The sequence below is a fragment of the Tiliqua scincoides genome, chromosome 1, assembly GCF_035046505.1.
Source record: "Tiliqua scincoides isolate rTilSci1 chromosome 1, rTilSci1.hap2, whole genome shotgun sequence".
Lineage (NCBI taxonomy): Eukaryota > Metazoa > Chordata > Lepidosauria > Squamata > Scincidae > Tiliqua > Tiliqua scincoides.
The window spans coordinates 14,756,453-14,777,234 of NC_089821.1; the positions used below are offsets into that span (position 1 = coordinate 14,756,453).

At 44.6% G+C, this 20,782-nt stretch overlaps 1 protein-coding gene across 1 annotated transcript in view; it reads right to left on the reverse strand.

Moving 5' to 3' along the window:
* LTK (leukocyte receptor tyrosine kinase) overlaps positions 1 to 20,782 on the reverse strand; it is a 147,125-nt gene that overhangs the window by 42,784 nt on the left and 83,559 nt on the right. The window contains exons 5-10 of the mRNA XM_066613728.1: positions 15,080 to 15,219; positions 9,858 to 10,007; positions 8,999 to 9,148; positions 7,590 to 7,690; positions 4,426 to 4,592; positions 2,914 to 3,008 (exon numbers count right to left, since the gene is read on the reverse strand). Coding sequence (XP_066469825.1) covers positions 2,914 to 3,008; positions 4,426 to 4,592; positions 7,590 to 7,690; positions 8,999 to 9,148; positions 9,858 to 10,007; positions 15,080 to 15,219 — 803 coding nt within the window. The remainder of the gene's footprint in view (positions 1 to 2,913; positions 3,009 to 4,425; positions 4,593 to 7,589; positions 7,691 to 8,998; positions 9,149 to 9,857; positions 10,008 to 15,079; positions 15,220 to 20,782) is intronic.

Sequence of the window (20,782 nt, forward strand, 5' to 3'; positions counted from 1 at the left end):
GAGTTAGGAAAGGGTCACCTTGAAGATCACTAAATGGGGAGGTTATGAACATATCTGGACCATGTTTCAGCTGGAGCTGAGGTCTCCGTCAGCTGCTCCCTGGCCTGAAGAGTTCCTTTGCTAGTTTATTGCAATTCCAAACAGAGCGGCTGCTTAAACAGCCAACTAGAGTACCCTTAAAAGAAGTGCAGCCAGAAGCAGCCTTAGGTTTTTCGCTGCTTGAGACAAAAATGCTAAATGGTTTCTCTGTCCAACTCTGCTTTCTTCTCCCCATGTACCCCCCTCATGAGATATAGTGTTATTCTGCAGCAGGGGGGTGGGGTGGAGGAGGACTACAGTCAATGGGTCTCATTTGACCCACCAACACATTTTGATCAGCCTGCTGAAGTCAATGGCATTATAATTACATGTACCCCCCTCTAATTCCGCTTCTCCCCCAACTCCTTTCCATTACAATGTGCCTTCTCTCTCCTGCTGAATAAAACAATTGCTGGGCTGGATCACTCTTGCTGGGAGGGACAATAAGCAGCCCTTCAGCAGCAAACAGTTTTCTCCTATTGTGAATAATCTTAGTTATGTACAAAATATTTATTATTGTCTATAACTGACTCTCTACAGTCCACCACACTAGCAAGACTGAATGATGTGGCCCTGGCAGTGCACAATAGGCATCACTGGTACCAGCTTGGAAGTACAGGCTTAGTATCCCTTATCTGAAATGCTTGGGACCAGAAATGTAGAATTTTCCACTTGTGTTATCAAGTTGGCACTCAAAAAGTTTTGGATCATTTCAGATTTTTGAATCGGGGATGCTCAACCTGTACTTCCCATCCACTCAAACACCTTCATTACCCTTTGGCAACTTTTAATAACTCTCTCTCCTCCAGATGCAATGAAAGGATGAAAGTCCTGGGTATGGGTCAAATAGCCAAGCAGTTATGGGTGAAGATGGAAGAGAAAATGAGACAGCAAGAGAGAAAAAGTTTGCAGCTGGGAGAAGCGGTTTTCTCATCCAACTTCCTTTGTGTTCCTTTCCATGATTGAGACAGTAGCAACAGATTCCCAGAGAGGCCTGCCTTCTTGGTTTATGCCCCAGATGCATTCACAGCCTTCAACATGTGCCCTCTTCAAGAAGTGTTCTTGGTGCTTGCCAAGTGTTTATAGCACCAGTTAATGAAGTAAATTAAAAGCCTGATAGCAGCAGCTGCCTGCCGGTTGTACAAAATCCCTCCAGGAAAAATGCATCATTTTCAACAGCAGGTGTTAAGCGTGAGCTCAGAAAATAAGCCAGCGCTAAGGCAACCCTGAGGACACGGATACAAGGACAAATACGGTGACAAGCAAAGGCAAGAAGAGCTGCTGTGGTCCCAAATCATCAGATCCTGGTCTAGGATGCTAAACAGAAAAATGATCCAATGAACAAGAAGATGGCATCTGACCAATCAGAAACAACACAGGTACATAAAACTGTGCTTTCACAACCTACTGAACTGCCATGGCAATGAGGTTTCATTCAATGAGGTTTCATTCTCTGCCCCAGAATCCAAGGAACTACTACTCATGCCCAATGTAACTGTGGATCTTTACACCCCACCCCTTTAAACAAAAACCCACATACCCACATGACATTCAAAAGAGAAAGGCAGTGAAATGTACAGCCAGAACACATGAGGATATAAGCATTTCCATCTAAACAAGAACTAAATTGCACTTTCCTGCTGGCTCTCCTTCCTTCCTTCCTTCCTTCCTTCCTTCCTTCCTTCCTCCCCCCCCCCCCAAAGCTCCCAACATAATCTCTTTTCTATTAATTGGCTCCGTCAATGACATCTGAAACCTCTCCTGGCAAAGGGAGCAGTAATTTTATTACTAAGAGCAAAGCAGAGCTGCTGGGATTCTGCAAGATCAAATTGAATTAAAAGGATGAGATGATGAATGAAATGGCTTGTACTCAGAGGCAAAACAGTGCCAGTTTACAGGAATTCAAGAGATAGTTACGGACCTGAGTATTTCAAGAAGCAGTTACTTGTGGCTGCATTTCATGTTGAAAACTGTAATATACATTTCAGCTGTCCCAATTTCCCAGTAAGAGTCTCTGTTTTCTGATAAATTGTTATCTTAATCTTGTTCCGCTTTTGCCTTTGTGAAAGATGTTTCGGAGGACTTAACATTAGGTTTGAACTGAAACACCTCCTCCATTTCACTGTTCCATTTGCAGGTACAAAATGAGGGGAGCACTTTGGCAATTTTCAGAGAAGCGGGAACGGGGGGGGGGGCTTACCAGGGCACCTATATTCTTCCTGCTGGTTGGTAACTACCAATTTTTACCCATAATTCCAGTCTGCATCATCTAGGCTGTGTTAATTTTTCAACTAGAAAATAGCCAGAAGTGAAGTCGCTAGCATGCCTCTAGCATGCTAGAAGCATAATTCATTAAAAAAACGAAAGGAAAATGTCAAACGTACCTCAGGGTGCTTCTGCAACATTTAAACATTGTCTTATAGCAGTGGTTCTCAAACTGGGGGTTGCAACGCACCAGCCAGAGAGTCCTGGCCTTTGCCCCCTTAAGGGGCAGAGAGGGGGGGGGAGGCAGCAATGCAATCGCCAGAATTGTATAGCTTTGGAGGGGTGCAAGGGCTTGCGTGGACTCACCACAGCCTGCAGCAGCTTTCTGGGGGTACGGGGAGTCCTGCGCCAGACTCTGCAGGGCTCCCCAACATGCAGAGACAGTGCTGCTAACAAACATGACTCACTTCTGGTTTGCGACTGCGAAACCAGAAGTGTGTCGCAATCATTATTTTCACTGTTTCCGCATGTTGGGGAGCCCTGCGGAGGAATGCTGAGAACTGAAAGCTGAAAAACAAACGCAGCCATGGTGTCATTCTGAAGGAAACCGGTGCATTATGAACAACTCACCATTAGAAAGGCAATCTAGACCAAAAGTAATATTGTCTACAGCAATCTCGGCTTGAGAATTCCAGCCCCAGTTGGCCAGGAGTTGCAGGTGAAACCTTTGTAATAAAGCAGATATTATAGAGAGGGAGGCTGACAAAGAATATATTAATGATAAAACCAAGACACAGCAGAATTTGTAGTATAGCTCTGATAAACGAAACATAAACATCAATTTATTTCTTCACAAAAGAAGCTTTCATAAGCAATATTGCTTGAAAAATAAGAATGCTCTGTACTTTGTTGCAATTCCTAGGAAGAATAAGCTATAACTAAATTATATTACAGAAAACATGCTTGAATGCATACACAATAAAACTTTAAGGAGCCCTGATTTTGCTGTCATTAACAAAGTAATAGTCAATAGATATCAGATCACCAGTCAAGGATCTATCCCTGGAAAAAGAAGTTTAGCATGAGAGCTCTGGCTAGTTTACATTCAGCATAAGCAGTTGCATTACCCAACCACAGTTGGCAGAAGTAACCACTAAACATCAACTGTAATAGTTGTATCACAAGAGCTGTACATTCGTTTGGAGGTTTCCCCATTTACCCTCATCTTCATAAAGTTCCTTCCCTCTATGATCTCCCATGGGTAAAATATTATACTGTAAACTCTTGGGGGGAGGGGGTCATTTTATTGTACCTGTCATTTTATTGTACAGTTTTATTGTACCTTTTAAAGGCTATAACAGGCAGGCTTTGTCCTGGCAGGACAAAGTTCCAAACAACACAGTCCTGGAACGTGCTGGAATCCCTAGCATGTATGCACTGCTGAAACGGAGACGCCTGTGTTGGCTCGGTCATGTCGTGAGAATGGATGATGGCCGGATTCCAAAGGATCTCCTCTATGGAGAACTCGTGCAAGGAAAGCGCCCTACAGGTAGACCACAGCTGCGATACAAGGACATCTGCAAGAGGGATCTGAAGGCCTTAGGAGTGGAGAATGGATGATGGCCGGATTCCAAAGGATCTCCTCTATGGAGAACTCATGCAAGGAAAGTGCCCTACAGGTAGACCACAGCTGCGATACAAGGACATCTGCAAGAGGGATCTGAAGGCCTTAGGAGTGGACCTCAACAGGTGGGAAACCCTGGCCTCTGAGCAGCCTGCTTGGAGGCAGGCTGTGCAGCATGGCCTTTCCCAGTTTGAAGAGACACTTGGCCAACAGTCTGAGGCTAAGAGGCAAAGAAGGAAGGCCCATAGCCAGGGAGACAGACCAGGGACAGACTGCACTTGCTCCCAGTGTGGAAGGGATTGTCACTCCCAAATTGGCCTTTTCAGCCACACTAGACGCTGTTCCAGAACCACCTTTCAGAGCGCAATACCATAGTCTTTCGAGACTGAAGGTTGCCAACATATCAATTGTACCTTTTATTGCACCTCCCATTTTATTGTACCTTTACAAAGTGTCATGCAGACTGATGGTGCAATACAATATAGCCCTGTAATATACACTGCTGATTTCCTACTTACCAGTTCTGAAGCCTTGGCATTTCCAATGTTATGAGAAACCACTGGTCACTCCAGGTCCCTGTCCTTTCCCACACCAGTGGGGTGGCACTGGTGTCACCTGCCTCTTCGTGGACAGCAAGCGAGATGGTGCCATTGTATCGGCCAAACACATATACTGAGTACTGAACCTAAAGTGAAGAGGCATAAAGCAACTATCAGTGAAACTCTTTCTTGATGTATGTAGGCTCTACGCTGGACTATAGAAGTTTTTTTTTTTTCAGGATGAGAGCCATGGTCTAAATTAAATCCAAAAACTAGAATGAAAATAAGAACTAGAACTAAAAACTCTGGTAAAAACTGAAAATAAAAACTGATAAAAGTAGAAATTGAGAACTAAAACTGGAAACTAATACTATAGCCTCTGAGGAAGCCCACCAAAGTTGTGGGTGAAACGCAAGGTTTTCGTTTCTAGCGTGCAGTTCTTGCTTTTCATTGTCGATTTTAGTTTTTAGTTATTTCAGCCTCTAGTTTTAGTTTCCACTCCACTCAGATTATTAAGGATCGCAGTGCTGTGCTTAACACACTTTGGGCGCAATCCTAACCAACTTTCCAGCACTGACTTAGCTGTGCCAATGTGGCATGCACTGCATCCTGCAGTGGGAAGGCAGACAAGGGGACCTCCTCAAGGGAAGGGCATGTTTGTTACCTTAGCTTGAACCTGCATTGTGGCTAGGTCAGTGCTGGAAAGCTGGTTAGGATTGGGCCCTTTGTTCTTCTAGGGAATAACTCAGACAATTTCTCCCCTATGAGTAAAACATGATATGGAATGGGATACTGAAGTGGCCTCATGCAGCACACCTGTCTGAACTGGTCCTTATTCTCTGTAGCTTTATCACAGCGAAGGAATGAGGAAACACAATTTCCTCAAACTGTTCTCATGAAAAGAAAAACATGCAGAAACCACTATGTCCTGGATGGAGGTGATATCACCCTGGACCTGAACAGAAATGCTTACAGGGATTAACAGGAAAAAAGATTTTCCCCCTCCTTCTTTTGTGCTCTACTTTTCACTTTACCACACCACCTGTTCTGTGCGCAATGTGTGCAAGTGCTCTCCCATCCCAAAATCTTCACCAAAGTAGCGAACACCTTGTATAAAGAATAACTTAGGGCACAATCTTAACTGCGTCCTGGGCCAGTGCAAGTCCCTTGCACCGACCTGGGAGGGTCGCAAATGTGCTGTAAAGCACTTTTGCGACTCCATGGGAGTAACCTGTGCCAGCGCACAGAAGTGTGCTAGCCCAGGGAGGCCAGATCTAGCCTCTCTAGAGACAGCAGCACCTGAGTTTGCGTCGGCCAAGTTCAGCTGGTGCATGGGTCGGTGGGGGGGGGGAAATGGTAAGGGCAGGGAGGAGGCAGGAGGGAGGTGTTCCAGGGTGAGGGGAGGGTGGGGAGCGGGTAGGCGGGGAGCAGGAGACAGGGCCAGGACCCAGCAGTTATGCTGGATCCTAGCCCCATTCCTGAGCAGCGGGGCATAGCTCCAGTCTGCTCAGATCTGTGCCACCTCATTAAGTGGCGCAAATCCGAGTAGACCCATTGGGGCTGCTGCCACTTTACCCAGGGTAAGGGGGAAAGTTTCCCTTTGCCTCGGGCTGAGCAGCAGTCAGTCCCAACCTTGCGCTGGATACAGCGCAGGCCTCCTGGCCTGCCCGTTCCAGTGCAGGTTAGGATTGCACTGCCCATTCTGGTACCTGCCTGCATACAGTAGCCAAAACGGCATATATTTATTTCATAGAAATAATTTTGCTTCTGCTCAACCCACACCTCCTCCACACAGGTATCAGCCTGTGATATTTCACAAGGAATTGCCAATGCTCTTTCAAGTCTTAGAACAGAACACAATGTAGTAGAAGAATAGAATGGCTGAAATTCTCAGAAAGCTGAATTCTTCCTATGTCCATTACCAGTTTCTGTGCTTATACAGTACAGGAATACACACAGTACTGAAGGAAATGCAGGTTCTTGTATTAGAATGGAAAGGAGTGAAAGTGAAAATAAAAATCATTCCTCAGTGTTTATTATGTATTTGGCACTATAGCCATACTATACAGCAGGGGTGTCCAAGCTTTTTGGCAGGAAGGCCACATCATCTCTCTGACACTGCGTTGAGGGCCGGTAAAAAAAGAATTAATTTACATTTCAAATTTAAATAAATTTACATAAATGAATATATTAGAGATGGAACTTATATGAATGAATGAAGGTCTTTCAATAACTCAAGGCCTGTAAAAGGCCTTGCACAAAGCAAGACCAACCTTTCCCTCACTGCCGCTGCTGCATAACAGACGTGAAACAGCAAGCAGTGAAGGGCGCCCTTGTCCCACAGCTCACATTACAGGTCAAATAGTCGCCCTCACACTGAGACCAGTTGTGTCAGACCAGCATGGGTTCCAGTAAGTTTCTGGAGGGCCAGAGGCTTATTGGAAACTGGGAGCTCCCTGCAGGCCAGACTGGGAGTCCTTGAGGGCCACAAGTGGCCCCTGGCCCGGGGTTTGGGCACCCCTGCTATATAGAAAAGGTAGTAATATTCATTCGTGCTTGAGAATTCCTTTCCCAAATTAAGCAGGGACATCTGAATTCTCTATAGGGCATAACAAATGCTTCTCAAGTCAGAGATTTGTTTTATTTATTGTAAAAGATTATACCCCACTTCATAAAAAAAAAAAACCTTTAGGCAGCTTACAATTCAATTTAAAACACAATGAAAATACAATACAATAAAATAGTGTGAAAAAATAAACCAATGAAAACTTAAACCTAGCCAGGGAAGGCCTGGAGAAATATGGTTTTGAAGAGCACCAAAAGAAAAAGAAAAAAGTTCAGCAAACTTCTCATTAGAGCATGTTCTATAAAGAAGGGGGCTATCACCAAGAAGGTCCTCCTGTGAGTCTCCTCTGACCAAATCCTGGTCGGATGAGGGATGAAAAAGGGGGATGACTCTGAACTCCATGCTAAATTTAACTGCACAAAGATTTCTTGAGCTATTCTTTTCAAAAAGTCATTTTTTCATAATCTGAAAAGATCATTTTAATTTTGGGGTTTTCAAAACAGCTAACAGTCAGAACTACATGGAAAAAGAATGGGCTGTGACAGGTTTTAGAGTACAAGGATGAGAAGCAATGTACCTGGTAGGTTCCATTGGCAAGAGCAGCTGGTAGACTGGCACTATGTGCCTTGGCGATGCCATCTGTGTGATCGCTGTGTACGTATAGATATAGAAAGTGACCTGGAAAATAAGTTTAAATTGCATTTCAGCAGTTAATTTGGTTTGTACTTTGTTGGAGCTCCTGGAGAATTAGACTTGGAACATTCCAGAAACTGCCAGCTTCACAATCAGATTGTGGTAAATTTTCACTCTTCACCCAGCCACGAATGAGTGGAGGTCTCCAGTGTGTTCTGTCATCCACATCTCTGTGTCAAACACTAGAAGCTCCCCACGGATGCTCACAGAAGATCAACAATGGTCCAGATAGGTTCCCAGGTTAGTTTTGCTAAACTACTAGATGGAGCATCACTTGATTACCAGGTGCACTCACAGAGAGCTTAGCACTCAGAAATCACAGGCGGGTCACATTTCCCACTGCTGGTCCAAATGGCAGACCAGAATGACCTAGCAGAATCAGCATGGCAGTCCAAAAGACTAATGGCTGCACAAGCTCAGTTGCTAATTCCTGATGGGTAGCTGTGTTAGGGCTCAATCCTATCCAACTTTCCAGTGCTGATGCAGCCATGCCGACAAGGCGTGCATTGTAACCTGCAGTGGAGGGACAGTCATGGAGGCCTCCTCAACATAAGGCAGTGGTTCTCAAACTCTCTGGGAGAGTTTGAGAGCCACTAAGTCTTTGCAGGGGAGCAGGGAAGGCGGTGGGGGGGGGGGGAGGTAGCAACGCAAAGGGGGGGGAAGGGGCTGCAGGGTCTGGCATTTACTTACCAGTCCCTGCTGCAGCCTCCTAGGGGTGCAGGGAGCCCTGCACAACCCTCTGCAGGGCTCCACAGCCAGAAAAAAAAACCTCCACAAAACCAGAAGTGGAGCACGATCGCTCTGCTTTCACTTTCTGAAGCTCGGGCTCCTCACACCCCTAGGAGGCTGCAGCAGGGACTGCTGCCTCCCCCCTGCCCCCACCCCTTTTGTAGAAAGGGGGGGATCCAAACATTCTAGGTAACCTTAGTTTCACAAAACAATTGACACAGTTACACAAAAAGGCTTGGGATCATTTTGCTGAAGAACTATGGGCTACTTTAATAAAGTAGCGATAAAGAATAGTGAAGTGGTGATACAGGAAACGTGTGATTTATACTAACTCTTCTACCACTTCCAGTTTTTGTGTAAAAGAAAAAGATATGCTTGCCCACAGTGAAGAAACACACATTCTCCAATGTGGGGGCTGTGTGTGTCTGCCCTCTCAGGTATGACGTAGAAGCACAAAGAGAGGAACTGCAAGTCTCTCATGCTTCCTCCACATCAGAGTCTTAAAAATGTCCCAAATGGCATTGTGCTTTGGGCTAAACTGAAGATTGTAAATATGGAACATACCTCCAGCAGCATGTAAGGCAGATCCTCCAAATAGGTCTCCATTCCTTTTTGTAAAGCCCTTAACAGACCATGAAAAATTCATGTTGCCATCCAAAATCCAGCCACAGGAACCTTCCTCAAAAGAGCAATGTGCCTCCTCTGGGAGATTGTCTGGTAAGGACAGAGCACTGGCAGTCAGGAAAACATAGATCTCATTAATAAGCAAAACAAGATGAACATTATGAACTGAACTATGGCCTCCCTTGTTGAGTTCGATTAGGAAATACAGGGTCTTGTTTCATCCTCATCTATATATAGTGTCATGATAACTTGATCTTAATTACAATCATCACATTCCTTGTAGCACATTATTTCTTTACTTCTACCCCACACATCTGTCTTTTTACAAGACTCATAAGTCAGACATTAAATATGAAATTTAATGAAACCATGACAACATCACAACACGGCACAAACACCGTTGAAAGATCTTGACTAGTGCAGTTTGTGGGGCTGCCGGAAACTAGGAACCTGGTAGGGAATTGGTATGTGCACCTAGCACATAGATGCTTGTCAGACTTAGATCTGAGACCCAGGGGATCATGAGCCAACACTTGGACTTCCTGAAGGAGAGCAGCGGCGGTGCTGGATACAGAGGCTGCTTGTGGAGGGGAAGAGATTTAGCTAAAGACGCTGCAGGCTGTGGTTGCAAGTGTGGCATAGGGAGTTGGGAGTAAAGCAAAAGCTGCTTCACTCATACTGAGGTAATTTTCCCAGATTAGTCTTGGAGAGAAGGGCAAGATCAAAATGCTCATGCAACCAAGCTGACAAACCAGAACCCCCAACCAGACAGCATGAAGGAGATACAATTCACACTCACCGCAGATGGATTCATCTTTATCAGAGGGGCAATCCGTAACAAAATCACAAATTTGCAGGTGGCTGACACAACCCCCAGGTGGACAGGGGGTTGTGGAACTCTTGTCAGTGGGACCCTTGTCAGATTTAGAAAGATGGAGACCTTCTTCATCTAAAGTGAAAAACCAGAAAATCACAAAATGGAAGAATACTGTGGCATGGTCCATAACGAGATGTTTCCTCCTCAGGGCCAAACTACTTGTGGCAACAAAGATGTTTCAGAGACATAGTCAACACTCCTTGCTAGATAGAGTGCTCATGTTTTTCGGTGGGGCCACGGTCAGCCTACTAATGAGGTGCAGTGATTATGCCACATATTGGTGGCATAATTGATGATGACTGCCACATATTGGTGCACCATTCTTAATTCTTCTCCTTACCCAATTGGCACCTCTTAGTCCTTGCTACCCTTTCTGTTGCTGCTGCTCCCTGACTTTTGAAAACTTAGAGACTTTCTTCTGCTTCCCATTCTTTATCTTTTCAAAAGGCAAGGAGTGGGAGAAGCCACCAAACCGCTATCGACTTCAAATAAAAGACGAGGGGTGTGTTAAGCATAGTAAAGGATAAAAACAGATAGGGAAGAATGACTAGCAGTGCACTGTGTGCAGGGATAGGGAGCAGTAATAGCACACGGCATGCTCTACACACCATGGGACAGGGCAGGGGAATAGCACACTGCATACTTTTTATATTGTGGGGTGTGGAGGTACTGCTTTGCTGTCCTCAGGCATCAGAGAAGCCAGACCTGGGAGAGACTTCAGATACACAATAGGGAAATCAGCGATTTCCTTCAAACCCACAAAAACGTACATAACAGGCTATGTCAATAGGGTGGTGCAGCCCTGAAGCCTAGTTAGCTTAGCCTAGATGCCAAGCTAGCTGGTGCATGCAATCTTTCTGTTCCTCTCATGGAGGTTTGCTTTCCCCAACCCTTCCTTATTTAAGAGAATGGAAAGGGAGCAGTACAACTTTCCAGTTCAGGGAGGAGAGAGGTTCCTGTTCCCAATCTAAACAAGGTTATTCCTTGGAAGAAGGGAAGGCAGCCTGACCATTTCTGTACATGCATTTCTGTGGAGTGAAATGTTCTGTTCTTTTTGTGGGGAAAAGTCATGCATATGTTTGAGGGCTGTTCCCACATGTATAGGTGTGTTTTCATCCTTTATTATTCTTAAGTGCTCCTAAAATCCCCCCTTTTAGCCACCATGATTGCAAGTGCAGCAAGATACAGCCCTAAAAGAGAAATGGGTAACTATTCAAGATCACTTTATCTTTCCCCCCCCAACCCCATTAAGCCCCCTGCTCAACTCTCTATCATAATGATTTAGGGTGTTTTTGGGGATCACACTGGCTGAATGTACTGTAGATACTCACTTATAGTGAAATTTTTGCCAAGTAATCAAGCTCAAATTCTCACTTCGCCTTATCTCCAGGTCAATCAGAGGGCTGAGCCTTTCAACTCTGAACAGTTTCCTTTCTCAAGGGCAGGCAGGCGCCAAGTTTCTCAAGCAGCAGGCAGGCACAGCTCCATAGAAGCAATGTGATAACCTTTTATTCTCCTTCCTTCTGCTGCAGCCTGGTTTTGCTTTGCAAATGCTTGCAAAGCAGCTCTGTTTTTTGAAGCACCAGGATGGGACCCTCCATCCCAGGCTACAATTCAGTGCACCATTACTTAAGAATAACACCCATGGAAAGCAGTGGGTCTACTTCTGAGTAAAAAGGGCTGCAAATATATGCAGCTGCATCTCTCAGCTGTGAATTGAATTGCACACTTCCAGTTATGTGTTATATGCTGTACGTAGAGCTTCTGGCTTAACACACCAGACACCTTAAAGGTGGATTTGATTCTTGGTTCAAACTTTTTCACTTGCATATCCCTTGGCAGCCCATTTCCATAAATTGTACCCTTCATATTAGCGAAATGTTTGTAATTAGTAAGACAAGCCCTCATCTCCTCCATATGAAAGCCCAGACTTCATGTATTAATCACATATTTTCTCTTTTCATCTGTTTGAAGAACAGAAGACTCTGCCTTTGCACTGTTTTGCACCAGAAGTGTGCTGAGAAATTCTGGGTGATTAATCACTTTCCATATTATGTTTCAGCTTTTTTACTGTGCTGGTTTTCAATCACTGGTTCATACATTAATTGATGACCAAAAACTAGCTATTGGTGGGGCTTTCACAGCCAACTAGCTACCTTCCTGCCTTGTTGGTCCTTGCAAGGCATTCTGGAGCACGGCCTGCCTTTTTCTGCCATTATTCCATTCTTTTTCAAGTACCCCTAAAGGTCCTGTTGAGTGTCCCTGGGAGTACATGAATACCAGGTTGGGAACCACTGGTATGTTGTTTACAGTGCACTTACTCTGATAGTGTTTACAAAAAGGTGGTGAAGACCAGAATTTAAAAAAGAATAAAAATATATCTTATGATCTTTTACTGTGTTTTTAATAAATTAGAGACTACAGTTCTTAGGTAACAATCAGTGGTGTGTTATTTTTCAGGATCTGGCCTTGAGTAAAATCAGACAAAACTATAGTCAGACACCCCCCTAAGTTTAACCCCCGACTTATCCGAGGGTCATAGAAAATTCCATGATTGTTGGCTCAAAACCTGCCCTCGACTTATCGGTGGAGTCGACTTATAGGCGAGTGTCTGCAGTAGCTCTGCTATTTCTAAACATTTGCAAAAAGTAGCTCCATGGTCCCCTAATACAAAAAGAAACCTTGGTGTGTGGGTGTTAATCCTTCCCCCCTCTTGTTTTCAAAATGAAAACTGGCTTGCAAACCGACTGGAAAATACATATGCATGTATGTTTTTCTGATTTGGGAAGACTGCAGCTGGGGGAATAGGAATTTTCATCAGGAAAATCATGCAGACAAAAAGGGTTAAACTCCTCTGTAGATCTGATTCAGATCAACTGCTCTTGTGCTATTTGTTGAGTTTAAAGATAACAAAAATGCATTCATCTAGTCTGGCCTTCAGTCACACAGCAATGGAAGAAGATACTCATCACTGGGAATATGACAATGATATGGTGAATGAAACTTATAAGTGAGTTCTTGTAAGCAGCATGAACAGGTCTGGCAAGAGTTCTTTATTTTGTTTTAAATATTCCACCAAAATATTTCTACCAAGTTCAGTACTCCAAGGATGAATTCATTCACAAGCAGAGTTTGACTTTTACAGCTCCAGGGGTAAACTTCTGCAAGGTTAACAAGTGATCCTTCAAGAAAGAAACTCTCCTGACCTCTGGGCACGGGTTTGATGACACCAATTATACTTAATATTCAAGAATAGCAAATATTAGCCTGGTTTATACTTTTGTCACCCTTTGTCTCCAAGACACATGTGAAAGGATTGTCAGCCCAATCCTATGCATGTCTACTCAGAAGTAAATCCCATTAGAGTCAATGGAGCTTACTCCCAGGAAACTGTGGATAGGATTGGGCTGTGTGTCTGAGTTGACCCATACTTTATCTGCAATGATTCATTAGTGATGTCTGATTCACACATATGCAAACTATCCCGAAACAGTTCAAAATTCAGTGCTAGCAAGAGAGATGGTATTGGAAAGTTGCAGACACTTTTTCTCTCTGTTTTTTAAAGACTATCAGTTTCTGTATTTAAATTCATGTGCAGTACTTCTGAAATTCTTTCAGATGGACAACAAATTATTTAAAAGAAAAGTAAGTCAATCTTAGAAGTTCACTTCCTGAATAACTAAAAAGTGACCTTTGCAGTGGTGGATTACCACGACATTCCAGCATGAAATTCCCTTGGGGTGGTAGCTCCTTATCAAAGGAGCAAAATGTATTGCCTCTTTTTTCAATTCTCTCCTCATCCTGTCATCGTATTTCTTTGTGCTTACATTAGACTCCCATTCAAAGGCATGTTGATAAATAATCCAGGTTGACTTAAATCACTCCAGTTCCCTTCCACAGAAAGAATAAATTCCTTACTTGGGGTTACTGCTTTTTTAAAAAGAAAAATGGTAAGAAGGGTGACAAGGATAATATAGGAGAATGTATACAATCTAACAATGCCAGAACTTATTTATGAAATTCTAAAACCACAGTGCCTAGTGTAAATTCTACAAAACCACCACTAAAAGGATGTCCCTTGTCCCTACATGTATTGAGAACTGTTTATTCAGTTGCGGACCAGGCCCCTGTGCTGCCCCACAACACAGGACCATAACATGCTGCCTCCCCCCAAAGATACTGAACAAGCCATACAGAGCCTCACGCTATGTTCCCAAGCATTCTGAAAGCCTTCTGAGGCCTCTGGAGCACAGTTAAACAGTACTTCTGGTTTTCCAACAAACCGGAAATACTGTCTGAGAGCACTCCAGAGCCCTCAGAAAGCTTTTGGAGTGCCCTGGGACACTGAGCGGGGCTTCGTCTGTCTGCGGAACAGCTCTGGAGGGCAGGAGGAGGCAGCAGCAGAGGCACGGCGATGCCGTAGGGCCCAAAGGAGTGGCGCCTGGGGCTTTTCCCCCCAACCCCCCTCCCAGGACTGCCACTCTAATTTATAAATTCAGTAGAGTTTTGGATCCAAGATGCTCTCTATGCTGGACTGAATTTAAGAACATAAGAAGAGCCCGACTGGATCAGGCCAAAGGCTCACCTAGTCTAGCTTCCTGTATCTCACAGAGGCCCACCAGATGCCTCTGGGAGCACACAGACAACAAGTTACCTGCATCCTGTTGCCATCCCTTTGCACCTGGCATTCTGCGCTAGCTTACTTCTAAAACCAGGAGGTTGCATATACCCATCATAGCTTGTAAACTGTGATGGACTTTTCCTCCACAAATCTGTCTACTCCCCTTTTAAAAGTATCTAGGCCAGATGCCATCACCACATCCTGTGGCAAGGAGTTCCACAATTTAAAAAATATTTGTTTATACATTTATAAAGGTTTTTTCTCATTTTATACCAATATAACAAAAATTTTTTAAAAAACCAATTAAAAAAAGAAGGTAATCAAGGAGATTTTTTACAGGATGTTTCTTAAAAAAAATGTAGTATCATTCTTCAACACAGCATTTAAAGTTATTTACTCTATTTACATTGTTGAATGGTAAGCTGGATACATAGGCAGTCCTGAGGTTTTTCTTGTTCATTGATTATGCTGAACAAATCTCCCAAACTTTTAGGCCTGAATGGCAACATTAAGAAATACTTACCATGAAAGCAGTTCTTGAGCTGCAAAGCGCCCAGTGCCAACAGCCCAGAACTCTGGTCTTCACAACTTGAATACAGCAGAGTGATCTCAAAGGGCCTCTCCATTCGTCCAACTGAACCCACAAGCACTTTCCACTTCACCCTACAAAATTTATTTTATTGGTTTTAAAATACTCCTAAACCACTTTTTTTGGCCTCATTGAAAGGGCCACTAAGGACCCAATCTTACCCAACTTTTCTGCATTGATCAAATGGGCCAACAGGGCATGAGCTGCACAGAGGTCTCCTCAAAGTAAGGGAACATTTATTCCCTTAGTTCAGGGCTGCACCGGTGCTGAAAAATTGGATAGGATTGGGCCCCAAGACATCCCACAATGGTTAATGAAAACAGTATTAAAACAATTTAAAAGCAACCAACCACAAAATAATCAAAATAAAAGTGGAGAAGAAAACACAATAATTAAAAATCATGGAAAGTCAGGTTAAACAGACAGTGAAGAAGCCAGGGGAGGAGTTCCAGAAATTGAGGGTTGCCACTAAGAAGTTCATTGTGTGGCCCCACTAGCCACATTCCAGCTTACAGTGGAATGTGAAGTATCCAGGCCCCAAGCCATGTAGGGGTATTTTTCAGCACGTTGAACTGAGCCTAATGCAAATCAAACCATGTGGGTGTGATGCACTTAGATCAGTGGGTTCCCAAAAACACCCTAGCCTAGCTGATACATTCTGCATCAGCTGGAATTTCCAAAACAGTCTTCAAGGGCAGCCCCAAATAAGAACATTACAATAGTTCAAATAAGCCATGACTAAGGCATGAATCACCTTAGCTAGCCTTCTTAAAGAGAGGCTATGCAAAAGCTGGCATATCCAGAAGCAAAGTTAGGTCCAGGTGCACCCCCAAGCTGAGAATCCAATCCTTCAATAGGAATGCAACCCCATCCGGAACACCCCAGGATCAGCTTCCCTACTGTCTTGCCCAGAATAAGTTTAAATTTATTCCAGCATCCAGTACTTAACAGCTGCCAGGCAACAATTCAGGATATTCAGAGCTGCCCTGGAGCCAGATAAAAATGAGAGGCAGAGCTAAGGTCTATACCTCTATACACGGATGACACTGCACTCCAAACCCCTGGACAATCTCTCACGGTGGCTTCATACAAACACTGAATAGCATAGAGGACAAGATAGAGCCAATAGTCAAGGGGTCAAGCAGCTGTCTCCCAGCTCTATCTTCTGGAACCTGTCTGTTAGGTAAGAGTGGAATCACTGCAAAACAATAGAATTGCCCTGCTAGTGAGGAAACATTTGAACCTGGGACTTCCTGACTCATAGCTCGCACACTTTTATCTACCACTGTTCTGCTTAAATCATTATAACAGTATCATAAAAAGTACACTCAATTAAGACAGAAACTTTGCTCATTGTAATCCCCAATGTCTTCTGCTGGATGATCTGGAGGAGAAATGATTCAGCAAGCCACCCTTCTGCACTCCCATTCTAAGAATATATAATGACGCAGACTAGTCATGATTCTCTAACTCCGCGTTTCTCAAAGCATGTTCCTACAAGCCCTGGGGCTCCCTGAGATCTCTTCAGTGGCTCCACAAATACACAATAAGCAGCCACTATCCGTTCAGTGCTGTGTGCTTTATGGGCTCCCTTTGACTCTGCATTCACTGGTGGAGTTTCCCGGGACTCCATTTAGAAGCATAAAGGATTCTGGAGACTGAAAAGTTCAGGAATCACTGCTCTAACTTATATTTGTGATGTCGCCCATAGTGAACCATGCTGCACTTTGAAGTAGACCCATTACGTCAGTATACTAGATCCTGTAGTGCTTGAGCCACCACCTTCTTTCTTCTGTCCATCTTCCAGGACTGCCAGCTCAGCTTCTTCGCTTGACTCATAGTGCATCACACCAGCCAGGACCCCATAGCACTGAGTCACTCTGCATTAACACTCTTGCTAATTACATCAGAGCACCCAAGCAACCTCCAGAATTTAATCATGAATACATTATGCCAGATGTACGATCACAGCACAATATCCAGTCAGCCCCAGCAGTATCCATTAATGCATTTCTCTACAACGTAATCTTGACAGCAGAGCATCCAGAATATGGAAGGGAGAGAGAGAGGCAGCTTTGCATCTCCAAAAATAAATGTGTTAACAGCCTACCGCTATCATGCTGTAATGAGGCATTTCCTTGTGTCACTGGATTTTGGCAGACACCAAACTTCTAGACAAAATGGTCGCTGCATTTCACCAATGCCATCAATAAGGCTCTTTCTAGGATTGGTCCAAATAGGAATGATTTGGAGCCAATTTAATTTCCTAAATGGAACCCAGACCAAAGCTCTTTGTATACACAGCAGAAGACAGATTGTCACAGCAATAATTCAGCTCAGCTCAGCTCAGCCTGACAATAACTTTACAATTGATTTCATGTCAGGGCAACATATCTTGTGAAACTGCCTAATATTACTCTGCTGCTAAATACAGGCATTAATGCTGCGATGTGGGGTTCAACAGGTCTCGAAGAACGATGCATGTAGCAAAAGACTTCGGAGCAGCAAGCCAATTTCAAAATGAAGAACAATTAGGTAGGTATATTGTGGTGTCATGGTGCAGCAACAACTTGGTCATATTTCACAAACACTGGAATATGGTGTAAGAAGCTGTCACTGATGCCATAAATTCCAAGACACACAGTGAGACGCAGTAACTGGCTGTTTCTACTGTTCTTCACGGGTTGTTTCATAAGATCAGGAGCCTTGCATGCTTTTTCTCCTACATTTGAACAAAAACACATCACTAACTAAACCCAAGGCACTGAGTTTCTAAGCAGAAACTGTTACCGAATTTGAAGCAGGGACAATTGCCTTACCTAAGAGAGAACAATTTCTTCTTGCACTTGCAATAAGATGCTGTCAGGCAGGAAGAGGGACTGAGAATGAGCATGTCTGTGACCATGTCAATGTCAGGCTCTAGCATCTCACCTCCTGTGCTCTATTTCTGCTGCAACTCTCCACCTAGCCAGAGCTCTGTAGTTTGAGGAAAACTTCAAGGCTAGGAGTTCCCAAACTGTGGCTTGTGACCCACAGGTGGCTCATGAGCCCACACAAGGTAGGTCTGGTCCACCTTTGCTGCCCCTATTTGGAACCATTCCAGAAGCTGAACGACATATCGGGAGATTCTGGAGGGCTTCTCTGGGTTGCATCAGGCTGTGCAGTTACTCTGTCGGCCTTCGTGGGCCTCAGGATGGCCTGCAGAAGCCTCTGGAAGCCACTTCTGGTTTCAGGAAACCATTTCCAGTTTGGATTCTTCCACAGGCCATTCTGAGGCTTGCAGAGGCCAACAGAATGGATCTGCAGCCCAGCGTGACTGGGCTCCCTCCAGGGACAACCAGGAGTGTCGCAATCCAACGCAGAGGACTAGGTGGGTCATGGCACTAAAAAGTTTGGTAACTGCTGTTCTAGGCTGCAGTACCAGTCAGCTGACCTCCAAGGGCTGCGCGAAAGACCCTGTAAAGCCCTTCCTTGGTAAGTAACTTGTTTTTTTGTGTAAGTACATTACCTATCTAATTGGGTAAGAGGCACTTTTACCCCCTGCTAATTGGATGAGGCACTTTTTCAAGTGGGTGCTCCTTTTTTTAGCAGGGGGAGAGTAACTGGCCCACCTCACCCCAGCAGTGTCTGTTCTAGTGGCTGTCTGCTGGTATTCTTTTGCATCTTTTTAGATTGTGAGCCCTTTTGGGACAGGGAGCCATTTAGTTATTTGATTTTTCTCTGTAAACCGCTTTGTGAACTTTTAGTTGAAAAGCGGTATATAAATACTGTTGTTTAATAATAATAATAATAATAATAATAATAATAATAATAATAATAATAATAATAATAATAATAATATCTAAGGGCCCAATCCTATCCAATTTTCCAGTGCCAGTGCGACTGTTCCAATGAGGCATGTGCTGCATCCTGTGGTGGGGAGGAAGTCACAGAGGGGTCCTCAAGATAAGGGAACATTTGTACCCTTACCTTGGGGCTGCATTGCGGCTGCACCGGTGCTGGAAAATTGGATAGGATTGGGCCCTAAGTCCACCACTCCCTCTCCTTGATTGCTACTATTAGACCCCTGCTTGAGCCACATACTTGCTTCTCAACAATTTGGACTGGCACCCAGCACCCCCAGTCCCAGAATCAGATTGCCTGGGGCCTTACACTTGCTGAGCCCTGATGGAAGCAAGAGAATTGAATTGAATTAGCAACACAGGTAATGCATATCTCTGGTTTGGAAGAAGTCTGGCAAATGTTGAAAACACATAAACTTTTTAACATTATACTTTTCTATTACTTAAAGCAAAAATACAGGAATTTATAAAATGAAAACACTGTCCTAGGCAACCCCTGGGGGCTGGGGGCTAAGAATAGGCCCTCAGTTTGGCTGTACTTGTCGTAAGAGGCGACTAAACAGCCACCGGGTAGATGGGACTCGTCAGCCTAGGAAGGCAGCTCATCTAAGAGAAGGAAACTCTGACCTCAAACCTCCACTGCCTTGTGGCTACATCCAGTTGTGGAAAAGGCTTCAGGAGTCAACCTCGAGGCAAAATCAGGAGCCGGAGTCCCTTAGGCAGTTCATGGCTGAACACAGTCACGTTCTGGCAACTCCTGCGACGCCGCTGGAACCAACCGTATTGGCTTCTGCCTTTCCATTGGACCATTCCAGCGACGTGGAGAGGGGGGATTTGCTGCATGGGTAACAGCCTATCCTCCATACCTTCTTTACCCAGGCTTCGCGCACTGGAGAGGACACTCCAACTTCGCCATACGGCGTCGGCACAACACGGGAAGCAGCAGTTTACCGGTTATAAGTCTTTGCTCGATTGGCGTAGAGCATGACGCCAGGGGCTGCTTCCGACGGTGGGAGAGATCATTGCATCTCATTGGGCAGCTACCGCCTGCCTTAAGCTGGGCAGTCCCCAGCCAGTAAGGTGTTGCCTCGCCACGGTCCGTTAACCTCATGGGGTGCGTGGGGTTTAGGGTGAAAACCGACAAGCGGATCGACAACTCTGCACCATGCAACAGAAAACAGAAAACTACTGCCCTAAAGCTGGGCACCTGGAACGTTAGGACAATGACACCTGGCTTCTCTGATGACCTGCAAGAAATAGATGACGCACGCAAAACAGCTGTCATCGACATGGAGCTGAGCAGACTGCAGATGGACATCGTCGCCCTTCAAGAGACTAGGCTGCCAGATTCCGGATCTGTCAAGGAGAGAAATTTCTCATTTTTCTGGCAGGGAAAACCACCAAACGAAACCAGGGAACATGGCGTTGGCTTTGCGGTCAGAAATACCCTGCTGAAATCCATCATCCCACCTACTGTGGGAAGTGAAAGAATTTTGTCCCTGCAGCTCCAGTCATCAGCAGGACCTATCACTCTCATCAGTGCTTATGCACCGACTCTGTCGTCTCCAGCAGAAGCCAAAGACAAATTCTATGATGACCTGGCCACCACTGTCAAGAAAATCCCTGTAAAAGAGCCATTGTTCATCCTCGGCGATTTCAATGCTAGAGTTGGTGCTGATAACAGTTCATGGCCCACTTGCTTAGGTCAGTTTGGCACTGGGAGGATGAACGAAAATGGCCAACGCCTGCTAGAGTTTTGCTGTCATCACGGTCTCTGTGTCAGCAACACATTCTT